The 19,609-nt window shown below is 38.6% G+C and overlaps 1 protein-coding gene across 1 annotated transcript; it reads right to left on the bottom strand.

Annotated features, from left to right (window-relative positions):
- Window positions 1-5,823: 5,823 nt before the first annotated feature.
- Window positions 5,824-6,375, bottom strand: LOC138907519 (serine/threonine-protein phosphatase 7 long form homolog). Its single transcript, XM_070198117.1, has one exon. It carries the CDS (start codon window positions 6,373-6,375, stop codon window positions 5,824-5,826), a length of 552 nt encoding a protein of 183 aa, XP_070054218.1.
- Window positions 6,376-19,609: the final 13,234 nt, after the last annotated feature.

Here is a 19,609-nt window from a genome sequence, read left to right as displayed (position 1 = left end):
CTATCCAAAGTTCACTTGGATTAAAATGAGATGTGTCAAGATGGGCTAACAATGGGTTGTAACCCAACCCGCCCAAATTGATCCAAATCTTTGCAATATTCTCAACTTTTAAACAAACATATATAAAAATTATCATACATTTTGGAATAAATGTCAATTCATGCCAAATGATTTCTTTCCTCAATTTAGATTTAGAATTTTATTTGATAGTTCTTTATCTTATAATAATAACAAATATCAGAATAATAAAAAGTAACAACATTAGAACTTTCCAACCACCCCAATCCACCTCCCATCACCCCAACCCCCACCCCAACCTAAATAAAAATATTATTTAGAGTACTTTATTTTAATATTATAGATAGAGTATTTTCTTTTTCAGTTCAACAAAATAAATATTTTTTTAGATGTAGAAAAATTATTTTCTTTCATTTCAATAAAATAAGTACTTTCTTTTCATGAAGTCGAAAAAGTATTTTCTTTTATTTCAACAAAAAGAATATTTTCTTTTCATGTTGTAGAAAAAATATTTTCTTTCATTTCAATAAATTGAGTACTTTCTTTATTTTATTGTGATACCTAAAAAATAGCTCAGTACCGTCCTTTATTTTATTGATATAAATTTTATTTATTGCTTTTTTCTGTTGTGATAATGTGTTTCTCTTTATTTTCAGATTTTTTCATGTTTGATGATTATTTTTGTCAATAACAATTAGTTAAATAAATCAATCGACATCATGAAAAGAAAGTACTTATTTTGTTGAAATAAAATAAAATACTTTTTCTACGTCATGAAAAAGAAATACTCATTTTGTTGATATGAAAGAAAATACTTTTTTTACAACATGAAAAGAAAGTACTCTAAATAATATTTTCATATATTTAGGGTAGCGGGTCGGGTGGGGTTGGGTGGTGCATGGATGAGAGTGGGGGAGTGAGGTGGGGGTAGGGATTGGGTGGGGGTTAGTGAAGATGGGGAAGGTTGAAAAAACAAATTGGAAAATATTCTCTTCTGTTGATACGGAAAATATTTTTCACCAATTGGAGAAAAACGAATTCATAAAGAAAATATTTTTCAAACATTTGAACCAACCAAACATGAAAAAATTAGAAAATATTTTTCAGAACATGGGTCAAGGTAGAACTTTAAGATTGAGCATTTTCACGAGTCAAGTTTGGGCATCATCATGGGTCCATTCGGGCTGATGATTTTTGATGTGTTAACTTGGGCTAGCCCAAAATAGTCCATCTTCAAAACTGTTCCAGCCCAGACCCATTAAAACTTAAACGGGTTAAACGGGTCAAATGGGTTTGGGTTAGTTTTGTCACCCCTAGTTTCAAGTCTCAACCAGAAACTAGAATACAACAAGTCTAAAATACAATTCATGATGATACATTATAGCTAAAACCTGCAGCAACGAAAATGAAGCTCTCATACTGTTTTTGTTGGTTGTTACTGGCTTTGGATAGAAATATAAATATAATAGTTCTTTAACGGATTAACGGTTTATCTGATAAGAAAATTGAATAATGTTCCGTACTAATAAACCGTTACTACAAAATTTCAATCCATTTACCAACCATTAATCTGATAACATAATGCAAATAAGTCAATTTTGCGATTGAGTTATCGATTATGGTTCGATTTTGAACAACCTTGATCAGGCCTTTCTTAGGATCCCCGAATAGCAAGAGCTTACCCCATCTCTTTCTTTTTTTTCTATTTTGTGTTATAAACCAAATGTTGTATTAATTATCTATTATAGGGAATTTTATGAAGAGATTATTTTTTCTTATAGCCAATGAATTAATTAGTTATATACTCCTTATGTTTTATTTTATGTAGCATTATTTTCTTTTTAGTATGTTTCAGAAAGAATGGTCTTTATATATTTAGAAATAATTTAATTTAAAATTTTTATTTTATGCGTAATGACATGATTTTATATTTAAAAATATGTTATTGGATTGTTAAGATCACAAGTTCCAAAAATTTTATAGTCAGAGAATATCATGACATATTGAAGATCACAAGTACTAAAAGTCTTTCTTTCTTTTGAATCCATGGTCAGTCAAACATATCTATATATATACTATATTAAAAGCACGAAGGCCTTTAACGGAATATCGTTCACCTTTTTTACCCTTTTAAAATAGAGTTCATACTAGACAAAATAGTCATTAGATTATTCTCCTAGCTAATATTTAAGAGTTTTAAATTAAATCAGATTTATTACTTATTAAATTTTCCTTATTTGAATTAAGTAAGAAGTCCTTATAATTAGGACTTTAAAATCATTAAAGTTTTACCTTATATAAATTTAATAATTAAAGTATGATTAAATAACGCGTATGAATGAAGGCCCTTAGCGAAATATCGTTCGCGCTTTTTATCCTTTTAAATAAGAGTTCACATTGGATAAAATGATTGTTTGATTATTTTTTAAATATTTAGAAATAGTTTTTTAATTATTTTTTCTAATATTTAGGCGTTTGAAATTAATTAGATTTAATATGTTAAATTTTCTCTAATTTTCACTATGTGATATACCATATTTGTAAGGAAAAGTAACAATAAAAAAATCAAAGTAGGAAAACTTAGAATTCCTTTTAGTTTAGGAGTCTTTGTTCTTTATTATAAATTCTAACCGATTAACACAAATAACTCCACCCTATTATTCCCACAAAAACTAATATGCAAGGAACGCAGTCACTTGTCTTTGACTGTGCTTATGTGTATAATTCTAAATTTTATTATTCATATTAGAAACTTTGGTTTGGTTGACTACACAAATTACGAAGACATAAAGTTTGTTGTAAATTTCTAATTATCTGTCTCACGATTTTATTAGTTTTAAACATTTATCTACGTTGATATGCACTTTTATCATTGAGGAGTCCAACTCATACTTGCAAGGTTAAATTTCCCAAAACTTTAGTTATTGGGTTCATTCTTTTGGAGCATGGTTATTTGCCTCCAGCTTAGTTAGTTGGAATTGGTTTCTAACTTCCAGTGACAAAGGCAAGAACCCTATACTGTAATATTAAGGATGTTGGGAAGTTTTAATATTTTTGAATTTTAAATCAAGAATTTATAAAAAAAACTCCCTTGCCCAAGATTTAGGGGTTTAAAATTAACTAAAATTTTATAGACAATTTTGTAATAGAATATCACTGAATAATCATGTTTGCAAAGGAATCTCTTTACTAAATAAATTTGAGAAGTGGATTATATATTTTATACAAATATATTTAACAGTTCTTTGACTCAAAAGCAAATCAGACTAGACAATGATGAGGAAGGGACGGGGAAGATGGAAAAGATGATTTTCATTAATGATACCAAATTTAACTCTGACAACAAAAGAAAATTTTATTTTCTAGCAACTTTACATTATTTGTTCATAAATTATGGAAGGCCAACGAAGTATTGATGAGTTTGTTAGGAGACTTAAAGAAAGATATGGTAAAAATTTCATGCATGAAATTGCGGAAGAGAGGATATAACATATGTACCACATGCCTATAAATTGATTTTTTGTGACTTTTCGTCCTTTTTCCCTTTATATTTCGAAAAATAATATTTAGAAATTTTTATTAATATTTTCTACCTATATTACATTGGCTAAATCACAAAAAAAAATGAATAAATTATTCTAAGAATCAAGCAGTATGCCTATTGGTTAAAAAGTTCTCATCCAAATAGTTGTAGTGTGTGATAGGTCTATTACCTGTTTATTTTCTTTACTATTTCATTTTCCTTGAGATAACCAAATTTTTTTGAAACATGCAATGCTTCATTTTTTATTTATTTATTACATTGGGGGTAGGAGAAGGGAAATGGGAAGCGGATTATAAATGTCATGACCCTAAATTCCCTCCGTAGGAGATCGTGATGGCACATAATCTCTAAGATTAGGTAAGCCTATCAATGCGGAATAATAATAAATATCTGAAATAAATAAACTACAATTCAAACAATTTCAACTCCCAAAACCCGGTAGAAATAAGTCACAGGCTTCTAAGAATTTATTCTCCATGTCTCTATACATCAGAGTCTAAAATAAATAAGGAAGACAACATAGTAAGATAGAAGGGGACTCCAGAGTCTGTGGACGCTGGCAGATATGCCTCGAAATCTCCTCGTACAGTTAGTTTACTGATGCCTGGTCTGATAAGATGTACCTGGATCTGCACAAAAAGATATGTAGAAGCGTAGTATGAGTACACCGCAGCGGTACCCAGTAAGTGCCAAGCCTAACCTCGGTAGAGTAGTGACGAGGTCAGGTAAGGCCCTACTGGAGAATAAATAATAACATGGTAAAATATTTAAATAATATAATAAGATAAAATGACAATGGAAATGCATCAAGTAGTATATCACATTTAATTACACCAAATAATGGCAATTAATATCTCGTGAAAACAAAACAAAATTTCCTTTCAACTTCAAGAAAATCACAACAAATAATCAAAGGCAACTGCGGTCATAAATCAATATCAACAAGGGCACTCCCGAGGTACCACCTCGTAGTCCCAAATCATAAATAAATTCACAATATCTCATTTTCTTATCTCACCGTGGGAGCCTTCATAATTTATTTTAAAAAAAATAGTTTTTCCGAAATAGCATCTCGCGTTTTAGCCATCCTTATTACACCGCATGACTTCTAGTAGTTCTCCCTACTAGCCACACGTATAAATCCACCCTTATCTCACCGCATGCGTTTCAATACCCAGACCTTATACCACTGCATGCGTATCAATATCACAATATATCACAATTTGCACCTCAAGTGCTCAAATAATTTAACTTGCCAAAATAATTCAACAACAATATTTTTCCACAATAAAGAGCGCACGGCTCATGCCAAAATAAATCGTCAATAATATTTTTCCACAATAAAGAGCTCACGGCTCCATCACAATGAGTACAAAAATATTTAGGAATAAATAATTCAGCAAAATAATATTTCAATGTCTTTAATACGTTACTTCAATACCAAATTTAAAAATGTCAAATACTTTATATTAATAATATTTAATTTAAAGAAAATTAACTTTAATTAATGCACAGAATAAAAGAAACCAAGTTCCAACTAAACAGATAAAATAATCAACATGAAAAGGTCGAGCAAATTTAAAATATAAACATTAAATCAATAATGAAGAATATAACAAAATAAAATAATTTAATTAATGCGCAACAATGATCTACTGGTGAAGTACCCGTTCCGTGGCATGATGCTCCACAATATCGAGGCACATCAGCGGGACAGAAGTGCTCCAAATCAGTCGGCCGGCCGAGCAATAATCAGGCAGGCCACCTATCAAGTCGTCGTTGTATGGCGTCCAGATGATATCAAATAACAACAGAAAACGTGAGTATGCGCAACACATGTGAAGCTATACCAAGTAAGTTTAGGTACACATTTACCTATGCGCCCTCCAGCATATCAACACATCCCTGTAAAGGGGGAGATTATGTCGATCCTCGTAATCTCGTACATATCCACGCCGGAGAACCCACCTCCTAGCTAGAGGGAGAAACGGAGGTGGTATATCCGGAGGTAATGGTGGTAGAGGTGGCTGCAACTGCAGGAACCGCTCCCAGGCCCAAACCTAACATACAAAGTTGACGTAAAGTTTAAGATAAATTTTGACTAGATAGAATTGGAAGGAATGAACAGAGCATTCGAATATGTTGTCACTTGTAGAAGCGGTAAAAATCCACATACGTCATGCTGGGTGCTCATGCTCGCCCGACACAGATGCATGTACAAGTAGGCGAGAACAACAGCACCCTAACTTTACTGAGGTAAATCATCTAGCAGCTGAAGATGATGAAGAAATCTCAAGCTGACTAGGTTCCCCCGAAGTGTTCGGGAACAAGACCCCCCCCCCCCCCCCAAACAGAAAGAGCAGAAGCAACCTCGTATACCGGTGAATATGCAAATCATCTGTCTCGTCGGTGATGTCGGGGTGCAATATCTCCAAATGATGTCGAATAGCTGTCAAACTCATGCGACTGGCCCCTAAGTGTGCAGTCTCATCCTGTGGCCTGAAACCAGTGAGTTGCTGCAGCATGTCCAAATACTGCCCACGCGTCATCTCTCTCATGGCCTGAGGCAGTGCAACGGGCAGTCCATCAACAGGCATCCCATATAAAACCTCCACGTCCTGCAGCGTGATGGTGGTCTCGCCAATGGGCAGTTGAAAAGTGTGTGTCTCCGGTCGCCACCGCTCTATCAGGGCTGTGATCAAAGACCAGTCGAGCTGCAGCCGCCCGATCTCCAAAATCCTGTAGAAGCCCATATCCCGCAGGCGCTGGACTACACGGGGATGGAGATCTTTGTCCTTCATAAAATCCCACATGTCGTCCACTCTCCTGGCGCAGAGAGTCTGGGCCAGTAACTCTCCCTCCCATACGTAGGCGGACCTATGATCGCCCTGTAACACTAATAGCTCATCGGAGACAGGTCCGGGATGCATAGGCGATACGTCCATGTCGTCTACTATAAATTAAACAACATTAATTGTATGTTTGATTTGTAAATTAAACAATTATTTTTTATAATTATACAATATTTAATTGGACAGGGTATATATCTATGGGTTCCAGGCTCAACATTTGAGGCCCAGTAGCACCAAGCTATCCTGAGTTCTTGTATGTGTCAATTTTATTAGTTTCGTAATTTTGTATGCTTGATCTAAATTAAATAATTATTTTTAATAATTATATAATATTTAATTAGACAGAGTATATACATATGGGTTCCATGCTCGATATTTGAGACCAGTAGCACCAAGCTATCCTGAATTCTTATGTGTGTCAATTTTAATATTTTCATAATTTTGTATGTTTGTTTTGTAAATTAAATAATTAATTTTTATCATATTTAATTGGACAGAGTATATACCTATGGGTTCCAGGCTCGATATTTGAGGCTCAGTAGCACCAAGCTATCCTGAATTCTTATGTGTGTCAATTTTAATATTTTCATAATTTTGTATGTTTGTTTTGTAAATTAAATAATTATTTTTTTAAAATTGGACAGAGTTTGTATTTGATCTATCAGTATAAAAGATACTTAAACTACAGGGATTCTACGCTAAAAGGCTCTACATTTTACTACGCTAAAAGGGCACTAGTCTTTAAGCAAATAAATAATCTAAACTAGATAAAAATAACAAATACATTTTAATCACAAAATATTCACTAAAATACATATAAAACAGTAAAAGAAATTTATTAACATTTTTATTAACAAAAAATAATAATTTCTCAATTTTTACATATTTTTTTAGAACACTAATATTTTAGTCCGGATAAAAATAACATACTAGTTTAATCGCAAAAAAATACAAAACAACATGCAAACACATTCAAAACAACTAATATGCATTATTATACGAGTTTCGACATAAACTAAATCGGAATACCTCGATTTATGTTTTTTGAAAAGTCGATGAATTAAAAATTTGAGCCCGAAACGAGGAAACCACAACAATAGAAGGCTTGGCTAGGATGTGGGACCTACAATCTTATCTTTTTGTGTGACGGGTGGGGTCCACTATAATTTTTTTAGAAGAAAATTTGTTTGGGGGGAGGAGGGGGAGGGTCGTCTGGTTCGAATGTGGGGAAGAAGGAGGGGGAGCGTTTATTTATCTATGTATAGCGCGGTATATAATTGCGCTATACATATATAGCGCGGTTATATACCGCGCAATGCATAAATGTCTTATCAGCCCTGTATAGCGCGATTTACAGTGGCGTTATATATATATATATATATATATATATATATATAGTGCTTTTTTAAAGAGCGTTATACTTTAACGGCCAAAACTCCGTTAAAGTATAGCACTATTTAAAAAAACGCTATATATAAAAAGATCACTCTTTTTTTTAAACACACATTTTTGTCACACTTGTCCAAAAGAATCACAAGTAGGTTCGGAACGTGTCCAAAAGAATCACAAGTAGGTTCGGAACTCATACATTAGGTACCGGTGTGCTTGAATCTGTCAACGGTGTGCTTGAATCTTTAAACAAGAATATACTAATAGTGACAGTGCTATAAAGAAGATATTGTCAAACGTCCTGGATATACTGTGCATGTCCAAATACTGTTCGTTTCTTGGGAGACTTTAGTAGCAATTATATGGAATTACAAGGAGTATTAGGTTGAGAAATAACAGATAAATAATATATATAAAAATATATTTTAAAATTAAAAATAAAATTTAAAAATAAAAATAAAATTTAAAAAATTAAAATAATGAAAATAAAAAGTTATAAAGAAAATAAATTAAAATATAAACAAAAAGGAAAGAAATTGAAAAGTAATTTTATAATTACAAAGTATAATTAACACCAATTCTCACCTCATCTTAAGAAGTGTAATTACACCTCTCCAATTACACTCAATTCCATGCTATGCTGATCAAATAATTATTTCGCGAGACAAATATGTCAAACTTTGTAATTACACCTAAATTCAATTTTTATGTGGCTTTCCCAACCGGGTCTAGATTTCTTCGAACACGTAAAAGACAATAAAAAATGTCATAATTATTCAGGATCATAAAGAATATTCTCAAGAGCGAGGTTCTGGAAAAGGTAGTAGTTTTGGCCTAGAATTTATATTTATTTTACGGAAAATGTCCAAATATGCCCTCATACTATACGAAAGAGCACAGTTGTCATTCGTTAATAGTTTAGCTTAAATATACCCTTACCGTCACATAGTTGGTCCATATATGCTCTTAGAGTTACACAGTAAGCCCATATATGCCATTTTCGAAACGAAATCCACCCAAACTAATTAGCTCTTTCGTTAATTGTATTAAAGTGTATTACAAATACTATTTTCTTTTTATTAGTACTTTTTTTCTTTACCTTTCTCTTTTCTTTCATCTTTTTTCTTTTCTTCTTTTTTTTTTTTCCTTTTTCTTTCTCCCTTATCCGATTTTCTCCATTACTGATGTCTTCTCCATTTTCATCACCAATTTCACTTGACAAATCTCATAAATTCTAATTACTAAGAAAATTCTCCCATAAGAATATTTTTATAGATCATATATTTTTTAATTTTTTAAGTTTTACTGAACATATATTTAGTTCTAAAAAATTTAACAAAGTAAGATTGAAATAATATTTATGTAATAAAAAATTCGAAAATCCAACAAAACCGTACAATCCAAACCGATATAATTGGTTTGGTTTGATTTTGATAAAAAATCGAACCAACCCGTTCCATGTACACCCCTAATTTACATATATAGTTAATAAAAAAAATAAAAAATGTCCAGCTGAAAAAAGACTAACAACTCAAATTTATAACACTACAACTTGAACTCTAGGCTTTTAATCATTAAATTATCTTTCTGAAAACAATTTAAATATTTTGGTTTTTTGAGTATTGTTAAAGGTTGAGATATTTTTATTATTTTAAATTTTAAACCATAATTTTTGAAATAATTTAATTTTATTTATTTAGAGGGCCAGTGAAATTGAAACGTGATTAACTTATGAAAGAATTTTCTTAGTAATTGGAATTTATGAGTTTTGTCAAGTGAAATTGATGATGAAAATGGAAGAGACATCAGTAATGGAGGAAATAGGATAAGGGAGAAAGAAAAGGGGAAAAAAAGTACTAATAAAAAGGAAATAGTATTTGTAATACACTTTTATACAATAAAAGAAAGAGCTAATTAGTTTGGGTGAGCTAATTAGTTTGGGTGAATTCCGTTTCGAAAAGGGCATATATGGGCCAACTGTGTAACTCTAAGGGTATATATGGACCAACTATGTGACGGTAAGGGCATATTTGAGCTAAAGTATTAACGAATAGCAAATGTGCTCAATTTCGTATAGTATAAGCGCTTTGGACCTTTGCCCTATATTTTAAAATAATATTTAATATACAAAAATTATTAAGAGCAGTCTCAAAAGATACAAAATTGAGATTAACAAATTTTAAATCCTAAAAGACCGATATCTGACTGTAGGGGTATGCTAAAGTGGAGTAATAATTTTGAGAAGACTTACTACCCCGACGGAGTGCGCACTTTAATCTATGATTCCAGTACCGGAGAGGAGAAAAGTAAGAAGTGGAGCCACTGATTTGCATTTTTGGTTCCGATGCGTTGCTGTTGTCGGTCATCAGGTACCTCTGTATACGGTTAAAACCGATCCTCGGTCGTGAAGGTCGATCGAGGATGGCATTTCAATGGAGGGGTGCCTTCATGGAAATCCCGAGCGTATTTCGAGATTGGGGCGTCGAGCCCGGGCGCTCGATTCGAACGAGGTAACATCGATCGATACAGGTCCCGAGCATTGATGCCCGAAAGTGACCACCTAGCTCGAAATCAAGACCGAGGTTCCGATTCGGTATCGAGCTTGAAGCGGTATCGAGCTCACAGACAAAAGCCGTTACAACCGCACCAAATGAGGGAATCTCTGCGGGAATTAAGGAGGAGACATACCATCATGGGTCCTCCACTAGTAATATTTATTCCATTATGTTGCTATAGATAAAGTAGCAATCCTTGGCTATAAAGCAGGGAGGAGTTTGTAATAGAAGACACTTTGTAGAGGAGATCAAGAATTATTTGTGTTTATCTTTCTAAGTTCACCTAATATCTTTGTTCATCATCTCCTATTTTCGCAACATAAATACGTGCATTGTTATTCTTATATCAGAAGAATCTACTTGCCCTTAGAACCATATATAAATTCTACTTTATTCGATTTTTCGGGTAAATAGTTTGGCGCCCACCGTGGGGCTAAGGATAACAAGTGATTATTTGATACAAATATACAGCACACTCCACCTTACAACTTCATGTCGGCAATGGCTCTCCCAATCGACCTTGAAGCCGGCCTTCAGGATGAAACCAACAACATGATGCCCGTAGCCGAAAGGCTACCCAACAACGTCAACGAGGCTCGAATCGAGGAACCCGAAATTCGAGCCGAAGTACCAGTAGATATCAATTCACGAATAGCTCTAGAAGCGAATCAACGTTCCGAGCAGGAAAGAAGCGTTCAGGGTGGCGCTCGACCCATAGCCCGAGACACCCACAGCACGGGGGAAATCGGGGTCAACTTGCGCATGATTTTTGAAATTCTACAAGCATAATAAGTAGCGATAGCTCAGTTGCAGAGCCAAACTCACATGCGGAGTAATCCAAACTCCAATCCGCTTCTTCGAGAAGTAACCCTAAGAACAGAACCCGACACAGTGAAACCGAACGAGCGAAAATCAGGAACCACTCCTGAAATTGCTCAACTGCTCGAGGAACTAACAAAGCGAGTCGAAGCCAACGACAAAAAATTCGAGACATATGATGCTAGGATCGATCAGATCCCGGGGGCTCCGCCCATGATGAAAGGGCTGGATTCGAAGAAATTCATACAAAAGCCTTTTCCATCGAGCGCGGCCCCGAAACTGATCCCAAAAAAGTTTCGTATGCCCGTAATTCCCAAATATAATGGCAAGACTGATCCTAACGAACATCTCACCTCCTATACATGTGCCATCAAAGGCAACGATTTGGAAGACGATGAGATCGAGTCCGTATTATTGAAAAAGTTCGGAGAGACCCTCGCTAAAGGAGCAATGATCTGGTATCACAACTTGCCGCCGAACTCTATCAATTTTTTTGTCATATTAGCAGATTCGTTCGTAAAAGCACATGATGGTGCTGTGAAGGTCGCAACAAGGAAATCGGATCTATTCAAAGTAACACAAAGGGGTGACGAAATACTAAGGGAATTCGTATCCCGGTTTCAAATGGAACGCATGGATTTGCCACCAGTCACAGACGACTGGGCCGTACAAGCTTTCACCCAAGGGTTGAACGAACTGAGTTCGACAGCATCACGTCGGCTAAAGCAAAGCTTGATCGAATACCCTGCAATAACTTGGACGGACATACACAATCGGTACCAATCGAAAATCAGGGTCGAAGATGATCAATTGAGATTTCCGTATGAACCCACACGTCAGAACCGCACAACCACTAAAATTCTAAAGGAAACCAACAGAGAACAAAGGTCAAATAAAGACCGATATCAACCGTACGTCACAGATCGGGTGAACCACAGTTCGGCGCATGAGATAGTTAGGAATAACCGCAGATATGATCGAGGGCAAATTTCTCGGGGACTTATGAGCAAAAGAGGCTTTGACAAACATGCCGATCCTATAGAAGTTCCTCGATTATCGGAATATAATTTCAACATCGACGCATCCGCCATCGTATCGGCCATCGGACGCATCAAAGATACCCGATGTCCTCGACCCATGCAAACCGATCCGGCCCAAAGAAATCCCAATCAAATATGTGAATATCATGGCACACATGGTCACAAAACGGAAGAATGCAGACAATTAAGAGAGGAAGTAGCCCGCTTGTTTAACAAAGGGCACCTCAGGGAATTCTTGAGTGATAGGGCGAAGAACCATTTTAAAAACAGGGATTTCGGCAAACGAAACGAAGAAGAAGAGCCACAGCACATCATTCACATGATCATCGGCGGCGTCGATACCCCTCAGGGACCTATACTCAAACGCGCTAAAACATCGATTGTGAGGGAAAAGCGACCTCGAATTCAAGATTACACTCCCCCAAGGACTTTATCGTTCAATGATGAAGATGCAGAGGGAATCATCCAACCCCATAACGATGCACTGGTAATATCCGTACTCATGAATAAAATTAAGATTAAGCGTGTGTTAATTGATCCAGGTAGCTCGGCGAATATTATCAGATCGAAGGTCGTAAAACAGCTCGGCCTACAAAACCGGGTCGTATCCGCAACTTTGGTCTTAAACGGATTCAATATGGCCTGCGAAACCACCAAAGGCGAGATAACCCTACCGATAAACGTCACCGGAACAATTCAGGAAACAAAGTTTCACGTGTTCGAAGGTGATATGAGATATAACGCCCTTTTCGGAAGGCCTTGGATCCACAACATGAGAGTTGTACCTTCGACCCTACACCAAGTCCTCAAATTCCCAACACCAACAGGCGTCAAAGTGGTGTACGGAGAACAACCAGCCGCAAAAGAAATGTTCTCCATCGAAGAAGCAAAACCAACATCTTCGTCTTCGCCAGTGGGTGGATCGGGTTCAAAGGGAGGCACAGTCGAAGACCGGAACGCCAAATAGCAACCAAAGATATCGGGCCCGACCCAGCCAGGTAAGCATAGCATAGATGAGGATAGTGATCAGTGTATCCCTCAATCCTTCGTGGCCCCCGATGACTCCGATGCCACCAAATCAACTATTAAAGAATTGGAGCAGATCATTTTGATCGATCACTGGCCCGAACGGAAGGTATACCTGGGAAGGGGTTTGAGACTCGAACTCAGGAAGAAAATTATTCAATTTCTTATTGATAACATTGATTGCTTTGCTTGGTCCCATTTAGATATAACAGGAATCCCGCCGGACATAACGACACATCGACTAAGTGTGTCCCCTAGATTCAGACCGGTGAAGCAGAAAAGAAGACCCCAATCGGAGGCGAAGCACGCATTCATAAAAGATAAGGTAACTAAACTGCTCAAAATAGGATCCATTAGAGAGGTAAAATACCCCGAATGGTTGTCCAATGTGGTCGTAGTGCCTAAAAAAGGAAACAAACTTAGAATGTGTATAGACTACAAGGACTTGAACAAAGCATGCCCCAAAGATTCTTATCCACTGCCCAACATCGATCACTTGATCGATGCCACGGCCGGCCACGAGATCCTTACTTTTCTCGATGCCTATTCCGGGTATAACCAAATCCAGATGAACCCGGAAGACCAGGAAAAGACTTCGTTTGTGACCAAATGCGGAACATATTGTTATAACGTAATGCCTTTCGGGCTAAAAAAACGCAGGAGCTACTTATCAACGCCTAGTAAATAGAATGTTCGAAGAACAAATAGGTAAATCAATGAAAGTCTATATTGATGACATCTAGTCAAGTCCCTGCGCGCAGAGGACCATTTGACCCATTTGCAGGAAACGTTCGATAATCTAAGGAAATACAACATGAGGCTTAACCCCGAAAAATGTGCCTTCGGAGTCGGCTCGGGTAAGTTCCTCGGCTTCATGGTGTCAAATCGAGGAATCGAGATTAACCCTGACAAAATCAAGGCCATTAAAGACATCACCATCGTAAACAGCGTGAAAGTTGAACAAAGGTTAATAGGAAGAATAGCAGCCCTAGGCCGATTCATTTTGAGATCATCAGATCGAAGCCACAAATTTTTCTCTCTACTCAAAAAGAAGAATGACTTCGCTTGGACACCGGAATGCCAGCTAGCATTGCAAGAACTAAAACGATATCTATCGAGCCCACCACTGCTACACACTCCAAAAACCGGCGAAAAACTTTACCTGTACTTGGCAGTGTCAGAAGTCGCCATAAGCAGTGTCCTAGTTCGAGAGGAAGAAGGTACGCAATTTCCAGTTTACTATGTAAGTCGGACTTTAGGGGAAGCGGAAATTAGATACCCGCACTTAGAAAAATTGGTGCTTGCGCTGGTTAGCGCCTCTAGAAAATTACGACCATACTTCCAATGCCACCTCATAAGCGTATTAACCACCTGCCCACTTTGTAATATTTTACATAGGCCCGAACTATCGGGCCGATTGGCCAAATGGGCCATCGAACTCAGCGGGTACGATATCGAATATCGACCTCGGACAGCCATTAAGTCTCAAATTTTAGCAGATTTCGTGGCCGATTTCACGCCGACCCTCGTACCCGAAGTCAAAAAATAACTAATGTTAAAATCAAATTTATCAACGAGGGCATGGATACTCTTTACGGACGGAGCTTCGAACGTAAAGGGATCCGGGCTAGGCATAGTTTTAAAATCCCCCGGGGGCAACATTATCAGGCAAGCTATTAAAACTATCAGTTTAACTAACAATGAGGCCGAGTATGAAGCAATGATTGCAGGTCTCGAGCTAGCTAGGAATCTGGGAGCGGAGGTCGTGGAGGCCAATTGTGACTCTTTGCTAGTGGTGAGTCAAGTAAACAAAACCTTCGAAGTCCGAGAAGGCAGAATGCAAAGGTATTTGGACAAGCTGCTCGTCACTTTGAACCATTTCAAAAAATGGAGTCTACGACATGTTCCTCGTGAACAGAATAACGAGGCCGATGCGCTTGCTAAATTGGGATCATCGGTCGAGGTGAATGATTCGAGCTCGGAAACTATCGTTCAAATTTCAAGATCTGTAATCGAGGAAGGGCACGCCAAAATAAATTCTACTAGCTTAACATGGGATTGGAGAAACAAGTATATTGAATACCTAAAAGACGGAAAGCTCCCTTCAGACCATAAAGAGTCCAGGACCCTTAGAACTAAAGCTGCTCGATTCACCCTGACTGCGGACGGAACGTTATATCGTAGGACATTCGATGGACCGATGGTGGTATGCATAGGTCCGGAAGATACCAATTACATCCTCCGGGAAGTACACGAGGGCACTTGTGGCAATCACTCCGGAGTCGACATATTAGTTCGAAAAGTGATCAGAGCAGGGTATTATTGGATCGATATGGGCAAAGACGCAAAAGAATTCGTTCGTAAATGCGATAAATGTCAAAGGTTTGCTCCGATGATCCATCAGCCCGGAGAACAACTTCACTCGGTCCTATCACCGTGGCCGTTCATGAAATGGGGAATGGACATCGTCGGCCCCCGTGTCATCAACCCCAGGTAAAGCCAGATTTATTTTGTTTGTGACTGACTATTTTTCTAAATGGGTTGAAGCGCAGGCGTTTGAGAAAGTAAGAGAAAAAGAGGTTATCAACTTTCTGTGGGATCATATCATATGCCGATTCGGAATACCATCCGAAATAGTATGTGATAATGGGAAGCAATTCATTGGCAGCAAAATCACAAAATTCTTCGAAGATCACAAAATAAGAAGGATACTAGCAACCCCATACCACCCCAGTGGAAACGGACAAGCCGAATCCACAAACAAAACTATTCTTCAAAATCTGAAAAAGAGATTAAACGACGCTAAGGGAAAATGGAGAGAAATCCTGCCCGAAGTCCTTTGGGCGTACCGAACAACATCGAAATCCAGTACAGGGGCGACCCCATTCTCCTTAGTATATGGCTCCGAAGCATTGATACCAGTCGAAGTCGGAGAACCCAGCCCGAGGTTTCGATTCATGACGGAAGAATCAAATAACGAAGCTATAAACACCAGCCTTGAATTATTGGACGAAGGACGAGAATCCGCCCTCATCCGGTTGGCCGCACAAAAGCAACGAATAGAAAGGTATTACAATCGAAGAACTAAACTTCGCCACTTCAAGCCAGGAGACTTGGTGTTAAGGAAAGTCACTGTCAATACTCAAAATCCAAACGAAGGAAAACTAGGACCAAATTGGGAAGGACCGTACCAGGTGCTCGAGCACTTTGGGAAAGGGTCATACAGGATCGGCATCATAAACGGCAAACAGCTATCAAGCAGCTGGAATGTATCACATCTAAAACGGTACTACTGCTAAGGTCCGACCTTATTCATCTGTCCCGTACAGAAGTTCGAACAAAGATCAGAAGTATTCTTTTGCTCAAAAGCACATGTTGCACTCCTTTTTCCTTAGACCGGCCTTTTCCCAAATGGGTTTTTTGCGGCAAGGTTTTTAACGAGGCAACCATTGATCGTGCTGCGGTGACAAAACAGTATCCGAGGATTTCGACCCTTAGCCCGAACGGCCTCGAATACCGGGGGCACCAGGCCCTCAAATACATCGAGTTCAGATGCAACAAAATCTTCTCACAATAATAGAGAAAAAATTGTAAGAGCCAAAATGGTCAAAATAAACCATGCTCATATTTGATTGCCCCAAAACATATGTACAATGGCTTGAGATTTATTATGCAACCAGAATTAACAATAACTCGAGTATTAAGTCTACGGGCTACCACATAATCTCGAGTTCGAAATAATCACTCGAATATTAAGCCTACGGGCTTCCACATTCGAGTTCGAAATAATCACTCGAATATTAAGCCTACGGGCTACTCCTATATCATGTTCGATATACTCGGCTGACCATTAAGTCTACGGGCTACCACATAATCTCGAGTTCGAAATAATCACTCGAATATTAAGCCTACGGGCTTCCACATAATCTCGAGTTCGAAATAATCACTCGAATATTAAGCCTACGGGTTACCACATTATCTCGAGTTCGGAATATTCATTCGAACATTAAGCCTACGGGCTACTCCTATATCATATTCGAAATACTCAATCGACCGTTGAGCCTACGGACTGCCAAGTTCGAACAAAGACCCAATCGAATTTGAAATATTGGAAAAGCTACGAGTTTACGTTAATATTCGAATCATCGTCAACTCTACAAGCAAAATCAACCTTATCATATATACAGAATTACCTACGTAATTAATTTATAGGTAATGAGAATTAGACTCTAAGCTTCTGGGTCGAGGTCTTCCCCACCCTCGGACCCGCTTTTGCTACCATCATCGTCATCATCATCGGAAGCCAAGGCTTCAGCTTCCGCTTCAAGCTCCTTTGCCTTTCTTACCTCTTCAGTAAGATCGAAACCGCGAGCATGAATCTCCTCGAGGGTCTCCCTCCGAGATCTACACTTAACAAGTTTGGCAACCCAGTGAGCTCGAGCATCGGCAATCTTCGCCGCTTCTCGGGCCTCCTCCTGAGCGGCCTCAGCATCAGCTCGGTATACAGCGATAGACTTATCCGCCAAAACTTTCGATGACTCAACCTCCGCCTTAGCCTCAGCAAGTCGCATCTCAAGCTCATCGATTTTCTTAGTCTGAGCCAACACCTTTTGCTTAACGTTTCGAAGCTGAACGTCGGCTGATAGTAACTTTGTTAATATGGTTTCTTTCTCCGCTGCCAGGCGGTCAATAGTCTCCTTCCACTGGTTGCATTCGGCCCGGATTTGATCGACCTCCTCTCAAAGTAGCCCGATCTTCTCGATCTTTTGCTGCAACTGAGACAACGGATGGTTAACTTCCACAGTCGAGTCGAACCCATACTTTAACAGAACAAGGCTCACCTGCTGATCGAGCTCGACCCTTTCTTCACGGACTTTAGCCGAATCCGCTTGAAGGTCCTTGATAGCCTCCTCCTTCTTGCTACAAAGAAGCCGAAGGTCATCCTTCTCACCTAGGACCTTCCGGAGTTCGGCCTCACACTGGCTAAGATCAACTCGAAACCTACCGATGGCCTGCACAGTTAGAAACTATCATCAAAACGAGCAGCTTCCTCTAACGAAAGCTGTATGGAAAAGTACGAAAGAATTATTACCCTAGTAATAAAACGCTGAGCTTCCTCTAACAAAAGAGAGGCATCACCGATATCAAAACTATCATCAACACCGGTAAAACAATCCTTAAAAGGATCCGCTGCACCTGAGCCTGCACCAATTTCGGGAGCCTTCAGCTCTCGAGCCTCCTTCAACGCCTCCTCAGAAAAAGACGGAAGGGAAGGTGAATGGCCCATTGCCATTAACCCGAGCAAATCACTCGGAGTACTTCGATCGAGATCTAGGTCTTCCGAACCAACCCCGATGGGCACGGCCGTCGTCAGCTCAGCAGCTCTAACCACCTCAACTGCCTCCGCGGGTCGGACTACCAAAGCCGAGGAGCTATCTTCTTCTTCTTCTTCTTCCTCCCTCAGTCGATCGAAAGGGCAATTATATTTCTCCTCATCATTCGGGTTTTGGGCTTAGGGTCCTCCGGCCGAGAGGAGGCCTTTCGTTTCTTTCCTTTCCCCTGTTCCGGGACCGGGGGCTTGTTGCCTTCATCAATGCTCAAAGGCCGCAGAACGGCATCCCTAGTTACACCTATATACGAGGAAAAAATCTATAACAAAATGAACACAGAATATACCTCGAGAGAAACAGGAACCGAACCTCACCATGATTCTTGGCCTCCCATCTACCTTTAGCCAAATCACGCCAAGCGCGCTCGGCGTAGGATGAAGTCGAGGCTAACTTTCGAACCCAATCCTCGAGATAAGGCACAGCCTGTGGCATCCAAGGTGCAGCTGAACATCAGAAGAATAATATTAGCAAACACAGAAAAGGACACGAAAAGCAAACACGGATCACTTACGGTCGAAATTCCATATCCCAGGAAACGGCATCTTTTCCTCCGAGATAAGATCACGAGTCCTCAACCGAACATATCGACCCATCCAGCCTCGATCCTTATCTTCATCGATGCTCGACATCAAAGCCTTCGATGCCCGACGATATAGCCTAATAAGACCACGATAAATCTGAGGTCGATACAGTCGTATAAGGTGGCTCAGAGAAAAATCCAACCCTCCGGCTTTGATAGAGAAGAAACGCAATAAGATGACTATACGCCATAAGGAAGGATGAATTTGGCCGAGGGTGACCTGATATCTCTTGCAGAAATCAAAAATCACAGGATCGACAGCGCCCAACGTGAAGGGGTAGGTATAAACACTCAGAAATCCCTCCACATAGGTAGTGACGCTCTCATCGGAGGAGGGGATTTGTATCACAACCTCAGAACCCCAACCGCAATCTTTCCTGACGGCCTCGAGGTTAA

The sequence above is a fragment of the Nicotiana tomentosiformis genome, chromosome 3, assembly GCF_000390325.3.
Source record: "Nicotiana tomentosiformis chromosome 3, ASM39032v3, whole genome shotgun sequence".
Lineage (NCBI taxonomy): Eukaryota > Viridiplantae > Streptophyta > Magnoliopsida > Solanales > Solanaceae > Nicotiana > Nicotiana tomentosiformis.
This window is presented reverse-complemented; position numbering and strand designations above follow the sequence as displayed.

What these genes read in the sequence shown, in the direction of transcription:
- LOC138907519 (XM_070198117.1), bottom strand. Translation starts at nt 6,375, where the DNA reads ATGTGGGATTTTATGAAGGACAAAGATCTCCATCCCCGTGTAGTCCAG.